At 46.9% G+C, this 23,574-nt stretch overlaps 1 protein-coding gene across 12 annotated transcripts in view; it reads right to left on the bottom strand.

Moving 5' to 3' along the window:
- Positions 1–23,574, bottom strand: part of PITPNC1 (phosphatidylinositol transfer protein cytoplasmic 1) — a 268,903-nt gene that overhangs the window by 114,035 nt on the left and 131,294 nt on the right. For 10 of the 12 annotated variants that reach the window (XM_042967495.1, XM_042967499.1, XM_042967497.1 and 7 more), the window contains 2 exons: positions 17,779–17,927; positions 945–1,033 (listed from right to left, as the gene is read on the bottom strand). In XM_042967495.1, the coding sequence (XP_042823429.1) occupies positions 945–1,033; positions 17,779–17,927 (238 nt within the window). Of the gene's footprint in view, positions 1–944; positions 1,034–17,778; positions 17,928–18,828; positions 19,046–19,136; positions 19,406–23,574 lie in introns of all 12 variants that reach the window. The other 2 variants (XM_042967492.1, XM_042967493.1) reach the window with 1 other exon arrangement.

Below are 23,574 nucleotides of genomic sequence, written 5' to 3' on the forward strand. Positions count from 1 at the left end.
TATAATTATTAAAAATGTGTTAAAGAAACCTTCCAAAAACTGAACTTTCATAAATATCTCCATGTTTGCTCATGAAACTCTTACAGATGATACTTCTGTGGTTGGGCAGATAAGGACTGTAAGACAAGGTTCAATTAGCCTATAGGTTTGTGGCTAATTAAAAACCAGCAAGCTGGCATTATAAAAGCAGAATTAAAGACTAATAATTTCAGTGGAGCATTTCATTAACCACAAAGGAAATCTTTTAAGTGGAAAAACAGCTTTTATAACCAGTAAGAAGAGCCTGTTATGATATTCAAGTAGGGTCTTGAATTTTCGTGTTTGAGGGACAGGAACCAAACCTTCCAAATTTGGGAGCACAGTTTCTAGTTCAGAATCAACACAGAGTTTATTATCATCCCATTCCAAGTAAGAGGGAAAGTGATCTTATAATTATCGTATTATCCAACTGCAGAGGAAGTAGTTGGGGCAGAGAGACCCAATAGAACCTTTGACATAAATTATAGTCAACGTTTTGGGAGAAGCTGTAAAACAAATCAAAGTAAACAAACTTGTTTATTTACAAACCACATCCCCAAATTACTTGGGGACTACTGAGGAAATAGGGAGAAATAGGGATCATGAAAACTCTAGACAAATTACTAAAAAAAAAAAAAAAAAAACAAAACAACAACAACAACAACAACAAACCTTTCACGTTCCTTCTCCACAAGCTATTTAATAAAATCACTTTAAGAAGCAAGCTGGAATGGTTTAGTTCAATTCCTACCAGCCCCCCCTAGGAAGAGCACTGATCTCAAAGGACGAAGGCAAATGGTGAAGAGACAGATACTACGGGGCTCTCACAGTCCCTGCTTGGATAATAAACCCCGAATCAGTGAAATCTGACTACCGCACTACGTTCTCTTGCTACATGTGACCTGCCAGTTGTAAAACGGACTTACCTGTAATCGTGTAGGGGTAATAGTTCCAAGCCTTTTCTGTAACGTAAAATATTTTGGGAACAACAGCTCTAGCCCAGCTGGGCAGTTTGCTAAGAGGAAAAAAAAAAAAAAAGACAATTAGAAAGAGTCTGTCCAGAATCTCACGTGCTCCCACAGCTTTCTGGATAAACTACCAGAGAAAGTGGAGGCATGCCTAGACAGCCCTTCTCTCCACGGGTCATCTCTTCCCCATCCCTATGGTTTTCACCATAGTTCACCATTTTCTGTGCATATTCATATGCTCTTTTTTTTTAATGTTTATTTTTTATCTTTGAGAGAGTGAGACCGCGCGCACAAGTGGGGGAGGGGCAGAGACAAGGGTGACAGAGGATCCAAAGCAGGATCTACACTGACAGCAGAGAGCCCCATGCAGGGCTTGAACGCACGAACCACGGGATCAGGACCTGAGCCAAAGTCGGATGCACAACCGACTGAGCCACCCAGGGGCCCCTTCATATGCTCTTAAAATGTGGGGAGGCAGATGGCAGCCTGGGTGTGGGGATGGGGAACCTCATACGATTGTTAGCCTGTCCTCTTTGACCTGATCTACAAGGACATGAGGTTTCAGTGCCCGGAAGGTGTGCCGTTGGGAGGGTGTGGCCAGCCTGGCCTTGGTCTCCTAGGAGTCATATGGCAGAAGTGGTCGGACAGGATGTTTAAGACCGAATAGGGAGGGAGACGGAGGCAAATGTCAGAGCCGGGTGTCAGCTCAACAATCCACAAGGGCGATGTTTTAAAAATGAACTAAAATGACAGACAGTAATGATTTTAGAGATATGAAGAAGAACAAAACATAGCCCCTTGGTGACTGGAGTTGGGGGACTTGTGTCCCCTCCAAAGATGTAGCCACGTCCTAACCGCCAGCACCTGTGAACTTAACCTTAGGTGAAAGCTGGCCTTTTGTAGGTAATTAAGGATCTCAAGATGGAATCCCGTTGGATCTAGGCTAGGCCCTCACTCCAGGCACTAGTGTCCTCGTAAGAGAAAGGAGAGGGAGATTTAGAGACAGGTATACACAGAGGGGGAGAAGCCAGGTGAAGACAGAAGCTGGAGACAGGAGGGACGTAGCCACGAGCCATGGACTGCCTCAGACACCAGAAGCTGGAAGAGAGGCACAGAACAGCCTCTCCCGCGGAGCCCCCATGGGCAATCAGCACTGCCCACACCTTGATTTCAGACTTCTGGCCTCCAGAATCGAGACAGGACAAATCTGCGTTGTTTGAAGCCACCCAGTGTGTGGGGATCTGTTAAGGCAGCCACTGGAAATGATACAGTGATGGAGCCTTTCCCTGGAGCAGGAACCCGGGCAGCCATGAGCAGAAAACAAATTCTTAAAACAAAGAAAACCCAGGGGCCCAGGTCTCAAGACCTTTTGTACACCAAAGACTCATTGAGTTTTGTTTAGTTTTATTTGGCTTTGTTTTCCTTCAGGGGCCAACTCTACAGCAGTACAGGCCCAGAGAATTCTGTAAATGCTATGTTTAAATATATAGTACCCTGTATTGCTTAAATATGTCTGCATGATTTTATTCTACCTCCCTGCCCCCGCCCCCAGCACTATATACCTGGGGGCTTTGTGTCTTTCCGGATGCTACCATTTTGTTTTAATTTTTTTTAACTTTATTTATTTTGGAAGGGAAGGGCAGAGAGAGAGAGAGAGAGAGAGAGAGAGAGAGAGAGAGAGAGAGAATCCCAAGCAGGCTCTGCACAGTCAGCACAGAGCCTGATGCAGGGCTCAAACTCATGAACCATGAGATCATGACCTGAGCTGAAATTAAGAGTCAGAAGCTCAACTGACTGAGCCCCCCAGGCGCCTCCCTGGCCCCCACCCCATTTTGCTCCTTTCCCATCCTGGGGCTTCCAGCTCAAGGGTCTGGGACTCTGGGCCTAGCCGGACATCAGACCCCGAGAGGACGCAGACTCTGAGTTCCTGAAGGCCACCATGTTGACGATAACACTACGGGGCAGTTGTGAATTCCAAGAAAACGGGGCCATCAAGCTAACAGAACCCCAAATCCCCACCCTCTCTCGGACATGGAGTTTAAACGACAACCCGAGCCAGAAAAATACTGTGCACCTCGCATGTCTTCTCGAATTGTTTCTCTTATTTCTGACAGTGTCCAGGACCCCCTTTTTTTGTTTTTTTTTTTTAAAGACAAATATGTATTTTCAGTGGCCAGCCGGACCCAACCCAAAGCTCCGGGCGGCTCATCAGGGCCAAATCAAATGGGGGACCCAAAGCTTCCCCGAAGTTGGGGGGGGTGTCAGACAGAGGGCCACCGCTCTCCGGTGGGCTGGGCGGCGTGGGCAGGAGCATTTTCTGCCCCGCATCGCGATTTTTCTTGCCGCTCTCCTGCAGAACGTCTCACTCCCATAAAATCAGGTCTGCAGTAACTGCTCATTTACCTTACGTTCACACTGCTTGAAAGGAAGGAGCTGCTTCCTGACGGGGGTTTTTATAGCTTTTGCCTTTGATTTATCCTTTCTGTCGCGGAAGCAGCAGGGCAACCGGGGTTGACGTGCAGGGTGGGAAAATTGCGCTGGGCTTGCTTGCAGTTAATGGGCACGAGCACAAGTCCCCCCGGGGCTCCCTCCTTTCTGCCCCAGAGCCCAGGGCGATGCGCGTCAGCAGGTGGTGTAGGAAGACACAGCTTCTACTCACGGGCAGGTGGCTTCCCTGGGCTGTTAATGGACTGGAACAGAATGGACTGGAACAGCATTGTAGAATCTCCCCCAAAGAAAGCTAGGCATTCTCTAGCTCGGACCAAGACCAAGTACCTAGGTCTCCCTACAAGCATCAGAGCTCATTCTCCACTGTCCACGCTGGGGGTGGAACCCCTCCCCATACGCATTAGGCTCCTGAGGCATAGCACTCTGGGGCCCCAGCCCCCTCCCTCCATAACTCAGACCCCAGGTCACTTAGAAAGCCTCCCAGAAGAACCACATCCCCATTCGACAACCCTTTCCTGGAAGGAGACTGGCTGAAAAGCACTAGCAATTTTCTACCCACGCCAAGACCTTTCCTATTTGTACATGGTCAGGACTTCAGCCCCTAGAATCTTTTAGCTCAGGTGTTTCATCCACCAACTCATCCAGGATACGAAGCACTGGAAAAAGCTGCCTTTTCCAAAGAGACGCCCTAAAAAAACCCCACAACATTCAGCCAAGAGGGCTGATGCCACTTTACAGGATTCTTCAATTAGTCTAGGAAGGAAAACCTCTCACTACAAGCCATTTACCGGGCCGGGGGCAGGAGGCATTGGCAGAAAGTTACATGATACAATATTCAAATATTTTAATCCCACTAACAGACTTTCTCTCAGCCCCCACTTTCCCCAGAGCACATCATTATTCAAATCATTTTTGTCTGAGGAAGTAAAATTTATTTTTCCCCGTGGCAATGATTTATCAGGGCTGCAAAGGAAAATGGAATTAAATTAGTCCCCACTGCTGCTGTCACTTTCATGATGTATACTGTCACACAGCCTCCAATTCTAAGGAGAAGTCTGTCACTCAAACTCACTCCCAGGTGTCAAACAAGAGTCTCTCTTCTGGAGGGGGCGCCTGGGTGGCTCAGTTGGTTAAGTGTCCAACTCTGGCTCAGGTCATGATCTCACAGTTCGTGGGTTCGAGCCCGGTGTCAGGCTCTGTGCTGACAGCTGGGAGCCTGGAGCCTGTTTCGGATTCTATGTTTCCCTCTCTCTCTGTCCCTCCCCCTCTTGCACTCTGTCTCTTTCTCTCTCTCAAAGATAAATAAACATCAATTAAAAAAAAAAAAATGTAAGAGTCTCTCTTCTGGAATGGTGGCACGGTTTGAATCATGTCCTCTTGATCCACTGGCCGGGACCAGACCTCCCAATGGCCCGTATCACTATGTCAGGCTTCAGAGGCACGGAGGAAAAGGACAGACGGACAGACAAAACCCTGAAGCCTTTACAGAATCGTAAAACATGCTGACATGGAATGATACTGTTGCCCAAACACCTCTGTCAATGTCCCCCAAAGACAGACTTTTCAAAACGCTTGGCTTTTCACTTTTATGTATTTTTTTCCACTTTTAAACTCTAGTATGAAACACAGAACCTGTCAATGACACACCCAGGTGACCCACCCATCCCAGTCTACATGAGGCTGTCCTGCTTTTAGTTGTACAAGTCCTACATTCCAGAATTCCCCAGTCCTGGGCAAACTGGTATGGTCGTCACCCTAGAGCACTGGTTCTCAATGGGGCGGAGGGGGAATTCTACACCACGCCCCGGGGGGGTGGGGGGGGCGCATTTGACCAAGTCTGGAAACATTTTTGGTTGTCACAAATGAGAGGTTGGGGGAGGGGGGGCAGGGATGCTGCTGGCACCTAGTGGGTAGGGGCCAGGGATGCTGTTCAACACCCTACAATGCGCAATGCTCAGGAAAGCCCCCACAGCAAAGAATTCTCTGGCCCCAAATATTAGTAACAGTGCCGAGACTGGGAAACCCGGCCTTGGACCTCAGTGGATATGGCCACTGAACCCTTCTCACCTGTTCCCTAGGTCTCCCTAAATTACAACTGATCTGATAAGAAGGCCCCAAAACGCAGGCATAACCTGAACTGGTCTCAGCTGAAGCGTGTTTATTTACTTCATCAAGAGCTTCCGGAACTGAAAACCCAAACCATCCCTTCTTTAGAAGCTTCTGGCACTTTACAATCCAGATTATTGCCAGACTCGCCCTGATATCTAATCTCTCTTTGCAATCTAGGCTCGTTTGGGAATATTTTTTTGGCCCCAGGAGGTACTGAACATCATTAGGCCAGATGTGGTCTAAATGGAGTCTAATTTCATTTTCTCAACGGGGATCAGAGTTATGATGGTCTGCACCAGAATCTTTATTTGAGCTGTTTTACCCACCGACTCATGCGGGATACGCAGCACTAGAATCAACCACCTTTTGGACTTAAAACATTCCCTGCAGAAAGACAGCCCGTCTGGGTTCCCTTTGCTCAGGCGTTTCTCACAGTGTCCCTGAAACCTGTCACTGTCGATGCGGAGATTGTGCTCACATAAGCAAAGCCCACTTAAGGGACTTCTAAAAAGGACGAAGCTACCTTTTAGAACCTCATTTTCCGCTGGTCCAGGAGGGATGTTCTCACCTTTTCTTTCCAACCTGGCATTTGACAATTATTTGATAAGAATCGTCGGTACCCAGTTCCGCGTATGCTGATCTCCGATTAATGACTGTTCTGGCCGGTCTTTGAATTCTGCTCGTAATTTCACTTACACGCCACCACCGCTCTCCCTACTTAAAAGAGTAGTTTGGGGGCACCTGAGTGGCTCAGTTGGTTAAGCGGCCGACTTTGGCTCAGGGCACGAGATCGCGGTTCGTAGGTTCGAGCCCCGTGTTGGATTCTGCGCTGACAGCTCAGAGCCTGGAGCCTGCTTTGGATTCTATGTTTCCCTGTGTTTGGATTCTGTCTCTCTCTCTCTCTCTCTCTCTCAAAAATGAGTAAGCATTAAAAAAAATGTTTTTTAAGAGCGGTCTGCATTGGGATTCTGGGAAAAAAGGTCTGCCAGTGTGTCAGTTCTTGGAAGGCTGTGCTCGGACAGCGTTACGGTAACACGGCTAGCACGCTGGGAAGCACTCAAGGGAGAGGGCCACGTGATGTCAGTGGCATTGGTCAGGAGTGAGGCAGAACCGAGGTGGCACGGGTTTGACTGGATGGACGTCCTAGTTCTTTTCAGATCCAGCCAGGCCAACATTCTGTTCCTGTGAGTTCCCATGGGAGAAGGTGAATGAGGAGCAGAAGGGAGAGATCCTGGCAACGTGAGAATCTGCACCATGTTCTTAAGGACCGAGACGGGACGGAGAAGACTTGCATGGACTGAAAGGCACGCCGGGAGGAAGTCGCTTACATGTTCTACTTCTCCAGGATACAAAATACAGTAGGTTAATCAATCTCATTTATTGAATATTATATTCAATGCTTACACACCGACTATATATTTCCGCAGAATATGTAAGATGAAATATTCTAAAATATTTGACGTTCAGGGGCGCCTGGGTGGCTCAGTCGGTGGGGCGTCCGACTTTGGCTGGGGTCATGATCTCACGATCCGTGGGTTCTGGCCCCGCAGCGGGCTCTGGGCTGACAGCTCAGAGCCCGGAGCCTGCTTCGGATTCTGTGTCTCCCTCTCTCTCTCTCTGCCCCTCCCCCACTCACGCTCTTGTCTCTCTCTCTCTCTCTCTCAAAAGTAAATAAACACTTAACAATTTTTTAAAATAAATAAACATGAAAAAATGAAATATCTGATGTTCCCATACGTTATGGCCACTGTGCACTGTCACTCCCACCTAGAAGGTAAGATCCCCCAGGACAGGGATCCTCGTTCTGCCCCTGCTGCATGCCCAGCACCTAGGACAGTGCCTGGCACACAGCAGGCACCAACAGCTATCTCCTGAATGAGTAACGGTTGACTCCGAACATTCAATACTGATCATAAAGAGTCTTTCAACACGGCAAGGAAATAAGCCCGCAGGTCAGAATCTTTGACCCCGACAATCTCTCTCTGACCTGTTGCCTGGGCAGCGGGCTCTCCCCAGGCCACACAAGCTCTGGGCACTGAGCTCTTACTCTGGGCAAGCTCTAAGAGATGAGACCGATCTGCTTGGCAGATCTGGCAGACGTGGGAGAAGAGAAAGGCAACATGAGAGAAAGAGCCAAGCCCTGGCAACCAAGCTGGACCAACGAGCTGGTAGGCAAAGTGACCGGCGGGCGGCTTTGCTTGCCCAAACAGGACTCGTAGCTTGGGGAAGTTGGGCCCTCTCTTACCCAGCGACACACAGAGGCCGGGAGAGTGACCCTGGAAGGCCAGAGCCATGGAACAGGAGAAAGGTGGTCCTGGTCATTAGATCGATTCAGGCATTGGGCGGAATCACCGTTATAAGCTGGCAACCCTCCCTGACGGGCAGCTGCCAGCACAGCCTAATTAATCCAGCAGCCGTGGTGGGGAAGAACATGACACTTCATGACTGAAAAACAAGCCTAAAAATAGGCTCCCTCTTTTCTCCCATGCCCCCCACCCCCATCCCTGAATCCCTCCCCTCCTGGGCTTCATGGGAAGGGACGGGAGAGATGCTGCAGATGAAAAGAAAATGAAAAGGGACCAGAGAAAAGACCCACCCGCATCTGATTCTGGGAGACAGGTTTTATTTAGAATCACTATTGGAGAGACTGATGAGTATCTCGCCTCCTTTCCCTGGATGCCAGTTGAAACGGGGATTTTTTTGAAGCCAAGCCAAGAAATACCACTTATTTGGTTAACTGAACTGGATCGGAGGCCCAAGGACAATCACCAAATGTACTAACGTAGGAGAAGTAATGTAATGTTCCGAGCGCATGAGGCAACCGCCGAGACGAACGGTGCACCCAGCGGTGCCTCAGACACCGTAGGGAGGGGCCCGAGGAATCCCCTCCCTGGGAGAGGAGATACAAGCCAATAAAAGGACGGATGGCATTTTCGAAAGACATTAGACTCCATTTAAAAATGGGCAAAGGACAACAACAGCCATTTCTCCAATAAATGGCCAATGAGCACAAGAAGAGATTCTCAACGGTCATTAGTCATGAGGGAAATGCCAATCGAAACCAAGATGAGATACCATTTCACACCCACGAGGATGGCTGGAATCAAAAAGACAGACAACGGCAAGTGGCAGTGATTACGTGGAGAAGTTGGCATCCTCACACATTTGCTGGAGGGGATGTAAAATGCAGCCACTTTGGAAACCAGCCTGGAAGTCCCTCTCCCCACTCACTGGCAGCCCGAGCCTGGATCGGAAACTCAGTGGGATGCTTGTGTTGGGATTTTGGAATAAGTGATAGCAAGAAAGAAAAAAAAGGGACAATTTGGACCCATCCATGGCAGTCGTGGTGGTGCCGGCAGAATGGAGTCTGTCGGCTGCCCTTGGCCCCTCGCAGGTGCCCAGGCAGCTGCCCGTTCTCAAGCCTGCAGGCAATTCTGTGGGCCACTGACATCCTTCCACGAAATGTCCTTTCTGCTCAGGTCAGACTCAGAGAGAAGGCTCTGACTACCCAGGCTCTGAGCAACTCCAGTAAGAACAGATTGATAAACCTATCTCTAAATGTGATTTGCCTTCCCATATGACATAAGGAGGGGCACCTGAGTGGCTCAGTCGGTTGAGCGTTCGACTTCGGCTCAGGTCACGATTTTTGTGAGTTCAAGCTTCACGTCGGGCCTTGTGCTGACAGCTCAGAGCCTGGAGCCTGCTTCGGATCCTGGGTCTCCTTCTCTCTCTGCCCCTCCCCCACTTGGGCTCTGTCTCTCCCTGTCTCTCAAAAATAAATACACGTAAAAAAAAAAAAAATTTAGGTTGACGTAAGGAAGAAAATTCACTCACTTTGCCAGCTCATGAATGCAGGTTCACGGGACACAGATGTTCCTGCGTGTAAATTATTAAGTGGGCACGGTGACGTCTCAGCTAATGCCAGTCCAGCTCTCAGAACCCACTTCCCTGCGGCCGGCAAAGGGGTCTCCAAGATGCCACCCACAGCAGTGTAAGAATTATTTGGAGCTGAAGGTATTTGAGAATCAACAGTTGCAGGAAGATGCTTTCACTGAACTGCCCTCATCAGCATAAAAGCGGAGCCTCTCGAAAGAATTCAGCTGTCATAAATCCCCTCCCCAGGAAGTTCACAACCAGGGAAGACTGACTCCTATCACCAGAGATGAGAAGTTATCATCGAGATAAGAAACTGGCTAATAAACAGCCGCTGTCACAAAACTATCATATCTCCTATCCATCCTCCTCAAGTCCCGTTTGTTTTTCATGAAAGCCATTTGTTTCTTCCAGAAGTGCCTTTCCCTCTCACCCTGCTCGCCCCCTAGTAAAATGGCATATAAGCCCCAAACTCTAACTGACTGTTTTTTGGGGGGCTCCCATGTACATCCATGAATAAAACAAATGTCTTTTCTCCCACGAATCCGTCAGTTTTAGTTTAATTTGCAGGCCCCCGCGCACAGAGCCTAAGTGGGCTGAGCAAAAGATTTTCCTCCCTGACACCATTCCCAAGATGGACAGATAGACTCGCAAATGCTAAACACTGTCAGCCCAGATCTTGCTTTGATCAGAAGGCAAAGGCCACGTGTTACTTACTAAGCGATCCTAATAGAGGAACAATTCACTATACGTTTAAAGTTCCAATAAGTACCTATTTAATGAATTTCAATTAGGAAGCAGCCTTGCCAAGACAGCAGTCCCATGACCTGTGCGTGCAGGACATGATTAACTCAAGGTGGCTCCAATGTGTAACAAAGTAACGGATCTGGTGTTCTTTTATGATTACGGAGATCCATATTCTTATTTTCTAGTACGTCGCATAGACATTTTTTCTTTTTCTCTTACTAAACCATCATCTCCCTGGTCCTAAGAGATGTGCCACACTCTTCCAAATATACCAAGAGTCTTTTATGTTATAAAATGATGGACCTAGTTCAGACTCGTGCAAAGGGAACACAAAGTACTTTTCTCCAATGTCTCATTGGTTACTCATTTACGAATGCTGGAGGTGAGTCAGGATAATGTCTGCCACTTACTTTGAGCATAGAAAATTAAGGTTGAAAAGGATCTGAAAGGGTGCCCAGTTTAACCACCTATTTGATGTTCAAATCTGCTCAAGGACAGTCCGGTAGGTGGGAGCCCCGCTCATGTTCAGGCATCCCCAGCAAAAGCATAACGGACTCTTAAGGCGCCCTTCTGGGTTCTCACACACGCACTTAGATTCCTTCCTTAAACTGAGCCTAGACCTTTCTCCTGGCATTCTTACCCGTTGGTCTTGGTCCAGTTGGTCCCCTGGAGGTCTTATCGAATATGCATGTCTAATTCTTTTCCCACCTGCCTACACCATTACACACCCTGAGTCTGGCCTTTCCAGGTTAAATGCCCTTGGTTTTTTCAGTCATTCTTCACATCATTGGTGGTTCTCTGATCTTAACATTCATATTAACAATTTTGGAAAAATTGAATAAGTAGAAGGGACTTGCCCCACTAGATACCAAACCTCTATATTATAAGGCTATAACAACTAGGAATTTTAGAATTATATTCTCAAACTCTATTTTAGAAACAATCCTGTTGGCATTTTAATTAGATTTGTATTAAATTTATAATTTGGGAATTGATGGCAACTTTATAATACGGCATTTCCTATCCATGAACATTACCACTTGTCTAGGGTGTTATTTTGGGTGCTTTCGGTTTTGTTTTGTTTTGTTTTGTTTTTGTAAGCTTTATACCCAGTGTGGGGCTTGAACTCATGACCCCTGACAAGAGTCACATGGTCCACTGACTGAGCCAGCCAGGTGTCCCTGTCTAGGGTTTTTAAAAATGTCCTCCACTGGGATGTGTGGCTGGCTCAGTCAGTGGAGCATGTGACACTTGGTCACAGGATTGTGACTTCGAGCCACAGGTGGGGGGCATGGAGCCTACTTTAAAAAGATAAAAATGTCGTCCACTACTGTTTTTTTTTTTTTCCCTCCAAAAAGATGTTGTATATCTTGTAGATTGATTACCGGGTACCTTTAAATTTCTTTGCCTATCCTTTTTCTATTATAATGGATTTTTTTTTTTTCCAGAGAGAGAGAGAGAGAGAGAGAAAGAGATAGAGAGAGTGCAGGGGAGAGGGGAGAGGGGGAGAGAGAGAGAGAAAATCCCAAGCAGGCTCCATCCATGCTCAGTGCCAAGCCCGACGTGGGGCTCGATCCCATGACCCTGGGATCATGACCTGAGGCAAAATCAAGAGTTGGAGGCTCAACAGATTGAGCTACCCAGGCACCCCTCTAATGGAATTTTTTCAAAGTTACATTTTCCACTTATTGTTCCTGCTGTATAATAACGCTGATTTTGTACATGGATTTTATCCCCAGCAATCTTGCTGAATTCCCATATTGGTGTTAACAACATGAGAGTCTGGTCGAGTCATGATTTATTATTATTATCATGATTATTATTATTCTTCTTCTCCGAGGTATTTGATCTGCTAATGTTTTATATGGGCTTTTCACATCTGTGTTCTTAACAGAGATTGGTCTATCAGTTTCCTTCTCGCACTACTGTTCAGTTTTATTGCCAAGGTCCGGGTGGTAGACACTGTCAGTTACCTTCCCAGAAGTCTCCTCTCATTTCCTCCCTTTCTTAGAGCAAGATTATGCCTCTTGGACGTCTTTCTCTCTCTCTCTCTCTGTTTTTAAGATTTTTGTTTTTAAGTAATCTCTCTACGCCCAACGGAGTGCGGTATTGAGGTCACAACCCAGAGATCAAGAGTCATATGCTCTACCCTGAGCCAGCTGGGTGCCAGACTCTTCATCAGGGAGGAAAATCTTACATCTGGTTGGCCAGAACTAGGTCACATGGCCATCCCTAACTGCAAAGGTGGCCGAGAAAGGGAGTATGGACATTTTTATCCCATGAATTATTTAAAAATTTTTACATTTCTGAATGATGAGGAAGTTGACTTGTTGTCAATTTCTTATTGTAGGGCTTTGTAACCAGCAAACAGGATCTACATGATACTGATATTCTGGTAGTTGTTGAGACTGATTTCTTGCCTAGTGTGTCGTCAGTTTTTTTGTACATTTTCATGTGTTTATGAAAAGCAGGTTGGTGGGGCACCGGGGTGGCTCGGTTGAGCGTCCAACTTCGGCTGAGGTCACGATCTCATGGTTCATGAGTTTGAGCCCCACATTGGGCTCTACACTGACCGTGTAGAACCTGCTTGGGATTCTCTATCCCCCTCTCTCTCTGCCTCTCTCTCTCACTCAAAAATAAATAAACGTTAAAAAAAAAAAAGAAGAAGAAGAAGTAGAAAGAGAAAAGCATGTTGGTACTAGAGTCTATTAATGTCCACTACATCAAAGTTCTAATTCTGCTGTTTACATCTGCTCTATGTGTGCTAGATTAATTTGGCTATTTGCTCTATCCATTTATTCAACAGGTATATTAAAATCTCCAGTTATAACTTCAGGCTACCTGTGATTTTGTCAGTGTGGTCCTATGTTTGTTCAGCTGGTTCAGGTGTGGGATTTAACTCACAAACCTTCAGTGTGACCACTGATATATTTTGCTTTATCTTACCATCAAAATTTATGTTTTTTTAAAAGTTTATTTCTTTATTTTGAGAGAGAGAGAGAGAGAGAGAGAGAGAGTGAGCCGGAGTGAGCACAGAGGAGGGGCAGAGAGAGGGGAAAGAGAGAATCCTGAGCAGGCTGCACGATGTCAGTGAAGAGCCCAATGAGGGGCTCGATGCCGTGAACTGTGGGCAAATATCAACAGTCCAATGCTTAACCAGTTGAGCCACCCGGGCACCCCCCAAATTTACATTTTCTGTTTACCATGCCTTTTGTAGGCTTGTCTCTGTTCTTACTCTGTTTTCTGTCTGATGGATCACATTTTCTCTTGGGAGTTTTGTAGTGTTTTACCATTTCTTTAGAGGTCATCTTTACATTTTTTAATACGCACATATGCCTTAACAGTTTTTAAATCAATCAACATTTGTCTCCTCCTCTTAAACAATATTAGCGACAGTGTTTTTTTTATGATAATTACTACCCTCTCATCTTCTATCATTGTCCATTATTTAAATTCCAAGAGTATAGGCTCATTAGCAGGATTTTTAAAACATCCTATGCTGATTCAGACTCAGTGAGATGTTTACCAATTTCTCGGCTTATTACTTTTGGATCCTCCGCTCCTCCTTCTTGGGCTCAATTTCCTTCTACTTCTAATAAAACCTTTAGTAGTTCTGTCCATGTGTGCCTCTGAGTGATAACCTCTCTGAGTACTCGATCGTCAGGAACAATTTTTGTGCACGACTCTCAGCTCCAAGTCCCCGTTTGTAGGGGCCCAAACCCACATTTCCTGTCTCCTTATGGGCACGACATTCCCTGTATGTCAGTTCTGACATATCCCAGCGTCTGGAGCCGTATCGCATCAGCTTTCCACTCTGGTTTGCATTTCCTCTTTATTTCTCGTACCTGAGGATTTCCCTTTCTTTGTTTTGAGCCAGCTTTATATTGTTATATTTCATCCTGTGTTTGCCACAGGAGGTGCGGGGCGGAGGGTCCACATTCATCTCTTTAGTTTCTATTACTGGAAGTCCAGATATTCTATTTATAACAAATTTCCCTCTTACTAATGTTTATTATTCTCCTTTAAAATAAACATCATATATTCTGATAGAGAAAACAGCCATGACAGAGACAGCTGGACAGTTCTTGCTCTGTTTCAGGAAAAGATCGAGGTTTATTTTTTTTTAAGTTTTTGTTTATTGATTTTGAGAGAGACAGACAGAGAGAGACAGAGAGAGAGAGAGTGGAGGTGGGCCAGAGAGAGAGGAAGAGAGAATCCAGCGCTATGGGGGAAGGGGACAGAGACAGAGGGAGAGAGAATCCAGTGCTATTAGAGAGAGAGAGAAAGAGAGAGAGAGAGAGGAGGAAGGGCAGAGAGACAGGGAGAGAGAATCCAATGCTATTAGCGAGGAGGCTAATGTAGTGAGGGCTCGATACCACAAACTTTGAGATCAGACCCTGAGCTGTAATCGAGAGTTGGATGCTCTGGCACAAGAACAGACGCTCAGGGGCACCTGGGTGGCCGAGTCGGTTAAGCGTCCGACTTCAACTCAGGTCATGATCTCGTGGTTCACGAGTTCCAGCCCCACACTGGGCTCTGTGCTGACAGCTTGGAGCCTGGAGCCTGCTTCGGATTCTGTGTCTCTCTTTCTCTGCCCCTCCTCAGCTCACTCTCTATCTCTGTCTCTCTATCTCTGTCTCTCAAAAATATATAAACATTTAAAAAATTAAAAAAAAAAAAGAAGAACAGACACTCAGATCAATGGGACAGAATAGAGAACCCAGAAATGGACCCACAAACGTATGGCCAACTGATCTCTGACAAAGCAGGAAAGAATATCCAATGGAATAAAGACAGTCTCTTCAGCAAGTGGTTCTGGGAAAACTGGACAGTGACATGCAGAAGAATGAACCTGGACCGCTTTCTTACACCAGACACAAAAATAAACTCAAAATGGATGAAAGACCTAAATGTAAGACAGGAAGCCATCAGAATCCTTGAGGAGAAAGCAGGCAAAAACCTCTTTGATCTTGGCCGCAGCAACTTCTTACTCAACACGTCTCTGGAGGCAAGGGAAACAAAGCAAAAATGAACTACTGGGACCTCATCAAAATAAAAAGCTTCTGCACAGCAAAGGAAACAATCTGCACAACTAAAAGACAGAATGGGAGAAGACATTTGCAAACGACATACCAGATAAAGAGTTAGTATCCAAAATCTGTAAAGAACTTACCAAACTCAACACCCAAGAAACAAATAATCCAGTGAAGAAATGAGCAAAAGACACGCATAGACACTTCTCCAAAGAAGACATCCAGATGGCCAACCGCCACATGAAAAAATGCTCAACATCAATCATCATCAGGGAGATACAAATCAAAGCCACACTGAGATACCACCTCACACCTGTCAGAATGGCTAACGTTAACAACTTGTGCAACAACAGATGTTGGCGAGGATGCGGAGAAAGAGGATCTCTCTTGCACTGCTGGTGGGAATGCAGACTGGTGCAGCCACTCTGGAAAACAGTATGGAGGTTCCTCAAAAAACTAAAAATAGAACGACCCTATGACCCAGCAATTACACTATTAGGTCTTTATCCACGGGATACAGGTGTGCTGTTTCAAAGGGACACATGCACCCCCATGTTTATAGCAGCACTATCAACAATAGCCAAAGTATGGAAAGAGCCCAAATGTCCATCGATGGATGAATGGATAAAGAAGATGAGGTGTACATATACAATGGAGTATTACTCGGGGATCAAAAAGAATGAAATCTTGCCATTTGCAACTACGTGGATGGAACTGGAGGATATTATGCTAAGCGAAATTAATCAGTCAGAGAAAGACAAATATCATATGACTTCACTCCTATGAGGAATTTAAGAGACAAAACAGATGAACATAAGGGAGGGGAAACAAAAATAATATAAAAACAAGGAGGAGGACAAAGCATAAGAGACTCTTAAATATGGAGAACAAACAGAGGGTTACTGGAGGGGTTGGGGGGGATGGGCTAAATGGGTAAGGGGTATTAAGGAATCTACTCCTGAAATCATTGTTGCGCTATATGCTAAGTAATGTGGATGTGAATTAAAAAAAAAAGAAAATTAAAAAAGAAAAAAAAGAGTTGGATGTTCAACCTGCTGAGCCAACCCAGACGCCCCAGATATGAAGTTTTCTAATTTTTTTTTTTTAATTTGGTATGTAGGGAACATTTCCTAAGCAATAATTTAGGAAAAGGCAATTGTCTGCCAAGGAATGGAATTTTCCATAGGTCTGTATCTATTTTCTTACATCACGCTCACTCCTCTTTGCTCTACACAGGTGATTCCTGCTCAGTATTTGATTTTCACCCTCCACACTAAGAATGCCAAAGCAGCACACTGAGAAACCGGTCTCTGTAAGGAAGTCATCCCCAGGCCAGTCCCAGGGCTCAGCTACTCTTGCAAATCGGCAGCTGGCTGGAGGCTGAACTGGTTCCAAATCCTGCGAATTCACAGCTCCTAATAGATGAATAAGATCAATCTCATTTGCATTTCATCGTGACTCAGGAATTCCCTGATACTGCATCCCTGGGTAGATTAAAACATGTCAGTTTAATCAGCCCATGGCCTTCACTGTCAGGATATCGGCCTGAGAGATTTCCATACACCGTAGTGACAGGACCCAAATGCACCCATCGAGAAGGAATAGTCCACTTGAGCTTGCTGGAAGGTGGAGGCCATGTGGGCATGGCAGAGTCCCAGTGTGGCTCCTCTCAGAAATGTCTCATGGTCAAGGCACAAAGAATGGATAAATATTCACGAGTATCAGTGAATAAACTGGGGCGCTGTCCAGTTATTACGTTGGAAATGCTTTCTGAATAATCACATCGGGGCCAACAGGAGGAGCCGTAGGTGGGGGTAAAGAGTATGCACAGAAATGGTAGCAAAGACCAAACCAGTCATCCACTGGTTCACTGGAGCAGACAGTTAATTCCAATAAAATATATTTCCAGTGAGTATACAAATGTCCTGACCTGGAAGAGAAAAAAAATGGAAGAAAACGGGCTGGAAATGGGTACTGGGTGGGGAGAAGATCAGACGAGCCCCGATAATCAACTATGCCATTAATGGTAAGAAAACAGCAAGAGATTAAAGAATACGCTTTGCAAAGCAGAAACGGCTGTCCCGATGAGGGCTGGGTTATGATCCTTGCTTATTTACCCTTCCAAAGAAGCAACGACAAGCGTTCATTGTCAGTTCCCTTTGTGAACACCCGCGTGGTCACCTGGCAGGAACGAGAACGCTTACCAAGTCAAGACCCCAACGGCACACTGCGTCTTTGACACGTCTCTACAACCCTCAGGCAAAGCCGTCTCTTTCCCGCTGCTAACACCAAACCAGGGGTAGAAGACAAAGCTCTGTAATCCCTTAGACCAAATTTCATCTTAACATGTCATCCAGCGGGTGGGAAATGGAAGAGGAAAGCCCCTCCTCATGAAAATGCAGTTGGGGACTCTCTTGCCGAAGGCAGGGGACTCTGTTTTGGGGAAGCTACGAGACTGGTGGATGGAGCGGGCAAAGGTAGTGACTTTTCAGGTCACCTTTTTATCCCACACACCGCCCCCAGCTCGGCCGTGGGGTGGCGTGGGAGAGCCTGCAGGTGGACGGCCGGCTGCCGTGACTTACCTGTTGAGATACACCCGCTTCTCGGTGAACTGCCCGTTGCCGTGGTGAGGATCCTCAAAGGGCTCATTCTGGACGACCTCCACCCCTTCTCCTCGGTCGCTCTGTTCGTGGCTGTGCTTGCTGATCATGTACAGCTGTCCGATTTTGTACTACAAAACACACAGTGAGAGAAAGGTCAGCCCCGCCGCTTGCCTTCGAAAACATCCCCCCCCCCCCAACTTCCACGGCGTGGCAAGCAACTATGGTCAACACTTTCTGCCAGAAAAGAAGGCAGACACATGGGCCTGGTGTTGTTTTTCCTCCGGAGTGGGGAGGAGAACCAGTTGTGAGTAGAGTGTAGATACGGCGTGTTCCTGTGAATGTTCTACATCACCCTGGTGATGCTTGCCGGGGTGGCTGGCAGACTAAGCAGCGGGGAGGGGGGTGGGGGGGAGGTACGGAGCATCAGCCCTACAGGGTTAAATGGTGCTAAAGTCCGATTTTGTTTGGCAACAAACAGGCCAGGACGTGTTATTTCTGTCCCTTCTCTGCCCAATTAACTGCATTGCTGGGCAGAAGTGGACTAGATGTCACCTATCTCTTCCGTCATCTGTCTCAAACTCTCCTGGAGTTCTCTGTCCCCTAGATCTGCAGTTCTCAAGAGTGGCTGGACATTAGAATCACCTCGAAGCTTTAGCAAACTCCAGATGACGGAGCCCCACCAAGAATGGAACCTGTATTCTACGGACTGATCCGCAAAGAGGCGAATCTACAGAGTCTTTAACTCTTTCTTATCCAATTGCACCCACAGTGTGGAGCCTTCCAGCCTGAGGTTCCCAGAAGCCACGTGTACTTACAGGAAAATGATAATAAGGAGCAACATACAATGGGAACATTCTCTGCCCTGTCTGCATTTTTCAACTGTTCCACTCTCCTTCCTGCCTCTCCGAAAACCCCAGGGCCAACAGGCATTTCTTCCCCCTGTGTACTTTCCACATGGCAAAACTAATTTGATGGAGAAGAGAGAGAGAGAGAGAGAGAGAGAGAGAGAGGGAGGAGGGGGTCAAATGCCTTTTGCAAAAAGGATGTCTGCTCAGAGCCAGGAGACAGGATGCTGTGGTCCTTTGGGCAGATTTGGTGTGAAAACAACACACACTGTGTCACTATCATCAAGGCCCCTGGGATGGGGAAAAGGGGCTTGGGTCTGTAGCAAAATAATGGTGGGTTGTTCTGGGTTGTTCCCCAAAGAGCCCAGGCCGGCAGGGCTGTAGGTCTCCTATCTGTGTGCCTAAGAGAGAGAAACAGATTTTAAATTAAGGGGGCAGATGAATCGGACAAATCAACAGTGCGGTCAATTCTAAGGCTGAGAAGACACACACCTCCGAAGGTCCCTCTTTCGCTGTGAGGCAGGTGCAGGGAGGGGAGTGTGAAGACGAGCTGAAAGCCTCTGGTCTGAGACCAGCCCTGGGGACCAGGCCAGTAACCATGACAATGGGAACGGCAGGCTGGGTCTCCTCAAAGGGCAGTGCCACGATTCTGTGCCATACGCCTCCCCAGGATGATCCGCACTTAAAATGCTTTTCACATGAGCGTGTATGTGCGTACATGCGTGCACGTGCTGTGCACACCCGGGGGGGAAGAGGGGGTGCTGAGGAGAAACACAGGAAGGGGAGAGAGAAACATCAAAGATAAAATCAATCTTTGAGTTTATTTTCAATCAGAAGTTTGACCTGGCTTCCCCTTAGTAACTCTGGCTCTTACTTTTGCTCATAAAGACTAACTACGGCTCTTTCAAGAAGGAAGACGGTAAAGGGGCGCCTGGGTGGCTCAGTCGGGTAAGCGTCCAACTTGGGCTCGCGGTTGGTGGGTTCGAGCCGCGTGCCAGGTTCTGCGCTGGCTGTGCGGAGCCTGCCTGGGATTCTCTTGCTTTCTCTCGGTCCCTCCCCAGCTTGTGCTCTCTCTCTCACACAATAAATAAATAAACTTTTTAAAGTAAAAACAAAAACCAAAGGCCACCAAGGGCTTTAGTTGGGGGTGGGGGAGGGGTCTGGCAGAAGGCGCATGTCTTCAGGAGCTCCAGCCCACTCACATGTGAAGAATGCATGGCATTAAGGACAATGCCTGACACAGAAGAGCCGTCCCTGGTTCAAGCGCTTCTGCTCTGTGGAGACGGGAACGGGCCGAGGCGGCCGGCAGCTGATTCACCAGTGGCCAGAGAAGGGCCCGTCTGCTCAGCCTCATTGATCATTCCAGCGGCTCCGGAACGAGCCACTGCGGGGCAGACACCAGCCTTAGCTCACTAAGATAACGTCAGTCTGGGGGCGACCGACAGACGCTGGATGCAGTAGGTGACATTACTGGGGGTGGCGGGACACTCAAGGCCAGACGCGGAGATGGCCAAGGGTTCGGCGGCTGTCGCTCCTTTCCCTCCCAAGCAAATCAGGCCTGCTCTGCTGGTTGTGACCGTCTGAGCTGGGCCATCCAGAAGCACAGGTTTTGCCGTTGTTTTTAAAGCCACAAATTAACTCGCAGACACATGCACCGAGCAGTTTCTCAGTGACGCGGTAGAGGGTAGGACAGATGGTCCCTGAACCATCGATCTCAAAGTCGGCAGACATGTTCCTCAAAATGTTGGATCCCAGGCCATTCCGGTGCTTTGACATCCAGACCCTTGGGGAAGAGGCAGTTGGGGACCGGGCTCGGATGCACACTGAATGCTGAGAGCCACTGGGGCAAATTCGGCGAAGGCATTCACAGCACTTATGGGGTACCTGATGGTACTGAAGCCAAAATGTTCCATCTTTAGGGGACCCGTCTTTTCTTTCGTCCTGAATACCATTTTTTTTGCAAGGCTCCATCCCTAGTTTAGTGAAAATACCACCTTCCTCATCACTGTCTCCAAACAAACTTTGTCAAATGAAGGCTGCAAATCCAAAGATTCAGAAGGACTCTTAAGACTTTTGAAGCCAGTGAACTGATAACAGATCCGATCACTTCATGCTCACGATGACTTCCAAATTAGGAAACTGAGTCTCGAGAGAGGGGTGACTTTCTCCGGGGCCACGTGGCTTCTAGGTGGCAGAGCTGGGACGTGACCACAGGTCTACTGTTTCTTCTTTACCCACCTTCAGCCTCTGTTTCTCTGACAGGTGAATTGCTTTAACACACCTGGGTCTCACCATGATTTTGGAAGAAGTGATGGATGAGTTCCATCGCTTCTGAACTTTGCTATTTCAGAAGCCGAATAACCAAAGCCTGATACCATGTGAAAGACCCAGGTTGTTTAAACTGTGCTCACATACGGACTTGTGGAGGAAGTAAGCTCCAACTTCGTAAGATCTATTGTTCTAACTCCAGAGTCTGGGTAATCATCATTACAGGCAATCACGATTCCAGACAGCTCTGTGCTGCAGGGCTGAGCCTCCGTGTGAGCCGTGATCGGAACAGCTACCCCAAATAATGATCTCTATTGTCAAAAAAAAACCAAAAAAATCATGGGGATTCAGATCCTTCTCACTTGCACACAGTGCCACAAGTTTGATAGAGCTGCACAGTTTAAGAAAAGGCACAAACGTGGGGCGCCTGGGTGGCTCGGTCGGTTGAGCGTCCGACTTCGGCTCAGGTCACGATCTCACGGTCCGTGGGTTCGAGCCCCGCGTCGGGCTCTGTGCTGACCGCTCAGAGCCTGGAGCCTGTTTCAGATTCTGTGTCTCCCTCTCTCTCTGCCCCTCCCCTGTTCATGCTCTGTCTCTCTCTGTCTCAAAAATAAATAAATGTTAAAAAAAATTTAAAAAAAAAAAAAAAAGAAAAAAAAAAAAAGAAAAGGCACAAACGTGTCTGGGGAACCCAAGGGTTTTTCTCAGTCTGTCCTATTGCAAACTCTCCGACTGGGCACAGTCAAGTGACTCAATATAGTTCGACCTCAAATCTCGACTTTAGAAAAGGTGACCCCGAGCCAGAACCTCTGGGTATATACTTTATTAACTGAGCACCACCAACACCTGAAATGTCCTCCTTGCCAGAATTACTGGACCCAAAGTTTTAGGCTCAGGAGAACCCCGAGCTATGATTTTTCACTACATTGCACCCCCACCCCCCGCGACCCCCCACCGCCAGTGCTGCACTTCAGAGATCTCTGCGAGGCCAGGCTCTCATATATCCCCACCCTAAAGCACCAACCAAGCGGCTGTCATTTTCCAACCAATCCCTGTCTCATCCCTTCCTGTCCCCTTTCTCTTCCTCCATTGGTCTCAATACCATTCCTAAATATCAAGATGGGAAAAGGGGGGCAACCCTTTGTAATACACATGACCCACTCTGAATGGAGTTATTCCCCAAAGATATGACTCAGGACATCAAAGCCCCAGCCCAGGAATCAGAATTTACACGTGCTTTTGCCTTTACGATCAAAATCGATAAATGCCACATAACCACATAACCACGGGGAAACGTCTGGCCCTCTGACTTAACATGATACCATGTAGTTTTTCCAGCTGTGAAATGGGCGCAATTCCTGCCTGTCTCCGCTCTGGCAGTGTGGAAAGAGGAACGAGCAGGGGATGATACAATTTGGCATTCTTGGGACTTTCCCACGGGATTCACATCACTGGAAATGCTCTGTCAAAACGCTTCCAGCTTTCTCCACTCTCAACACGTGGACCTCGAAGCAACTGCCTTATGATGTGCAAAGAGCCCGCCGAAAAGAGAGTCTGAGATGTTTTATCTTCAGGTGCCCTGCGAGCTTCACACCAAGTGGTGCCAAAATTGTAATTGCACACAGGAAGGGAGATACAGTGAGTCTAGCTTTTCACCACCTCGGAAAACTAGGGTCTAGAGCTGACTGTTTTCTGTAATCCATAGCACAGCTAAGGCACCGGGACAATGTTCTGGACCAGCGGTCGGCAAACCGTGTGGGCCGTTTCTTGTTTGTTAAATGAAGTTGCGGTTGTGGTTGTGGTTGTTGTTAAATACAGTTTTAATGGAACACGGCACTACTCATTCATTCTGTGGCTTTCGCCGCACGGCAGTAGCATTGAGTACTTTCAACACAGACTGCATGGCCTGGCAAAGTTGAAAATATTTACTGTCTGACTCTAAAAAAAATAAATAAATAAATAAAAATATAAATAAATAAATAAATAAATAAATAAATAAATAAATATAAAAAAATAGAAATTTAAAACTGACAGGGGCGCCTGGGTGGCTCAGTCAGTTAAGCGTCTGACTTCGGCTCAGCTCACGATCTCACGGACTGTGAGTTCGAGCCCCGCGTCAGGTTCTGTGCTGACAGCTCAGAGCCTGGAGCCTGTTTCAGATTCTGTGTCTCCCTCTCGCTCTCTGCCCCTCCCCTGCTCACGCTCTGTCTCTCAAAAATAAATAAGTGTTAAAAAAAAAAACTCAAACTGACACTTGATTCAGCTATTAGAAAACTTTTACACAAGGTCGAAACACCTTGGGCATGGGAATCTACTTTTTCAACTGGAAATTTTTATGAAATTTAAATTCAGATCAGATGCCACCAATGAAAATTTAGCATCTGACTTGGGATTGCTGTAAGCATAAATGCACACTGGATTTTGCGGACTTGGTAACAACAACAACAACAAATGTTTTTACCCCTAATTTCTATGTTGATTACATATTGAAATGATAGTGGCTTGGATATACTGGGTAACTGAAATCCATTCTCAAAATGAACTTCACCTGTTTCTTCTCACTTTCATGTGGCTACTAGAAAAATTTTAAACCACTTTCAATTGAAACCACTGCGGCTTGCATTTGTGGCTCACATATCTCTGTCGGACGTGCTGGTCTAGA

Source organism: Panthera tigris, chromosome E1, assembly GCF_018350195.1.
Source record: "Panthera tigris isolate Pti1 chromosome E1, P.tigris_Pti1_mat1.1, whole genome shotgun sequence".
In the NCBI taxonomy this organism is placed as follows: domain Eukaryota; kingdom Metazoa; phylum Chordata; class Mammalia; order Carnivora; family Felidae; genus Panthera; species Panthera tigris.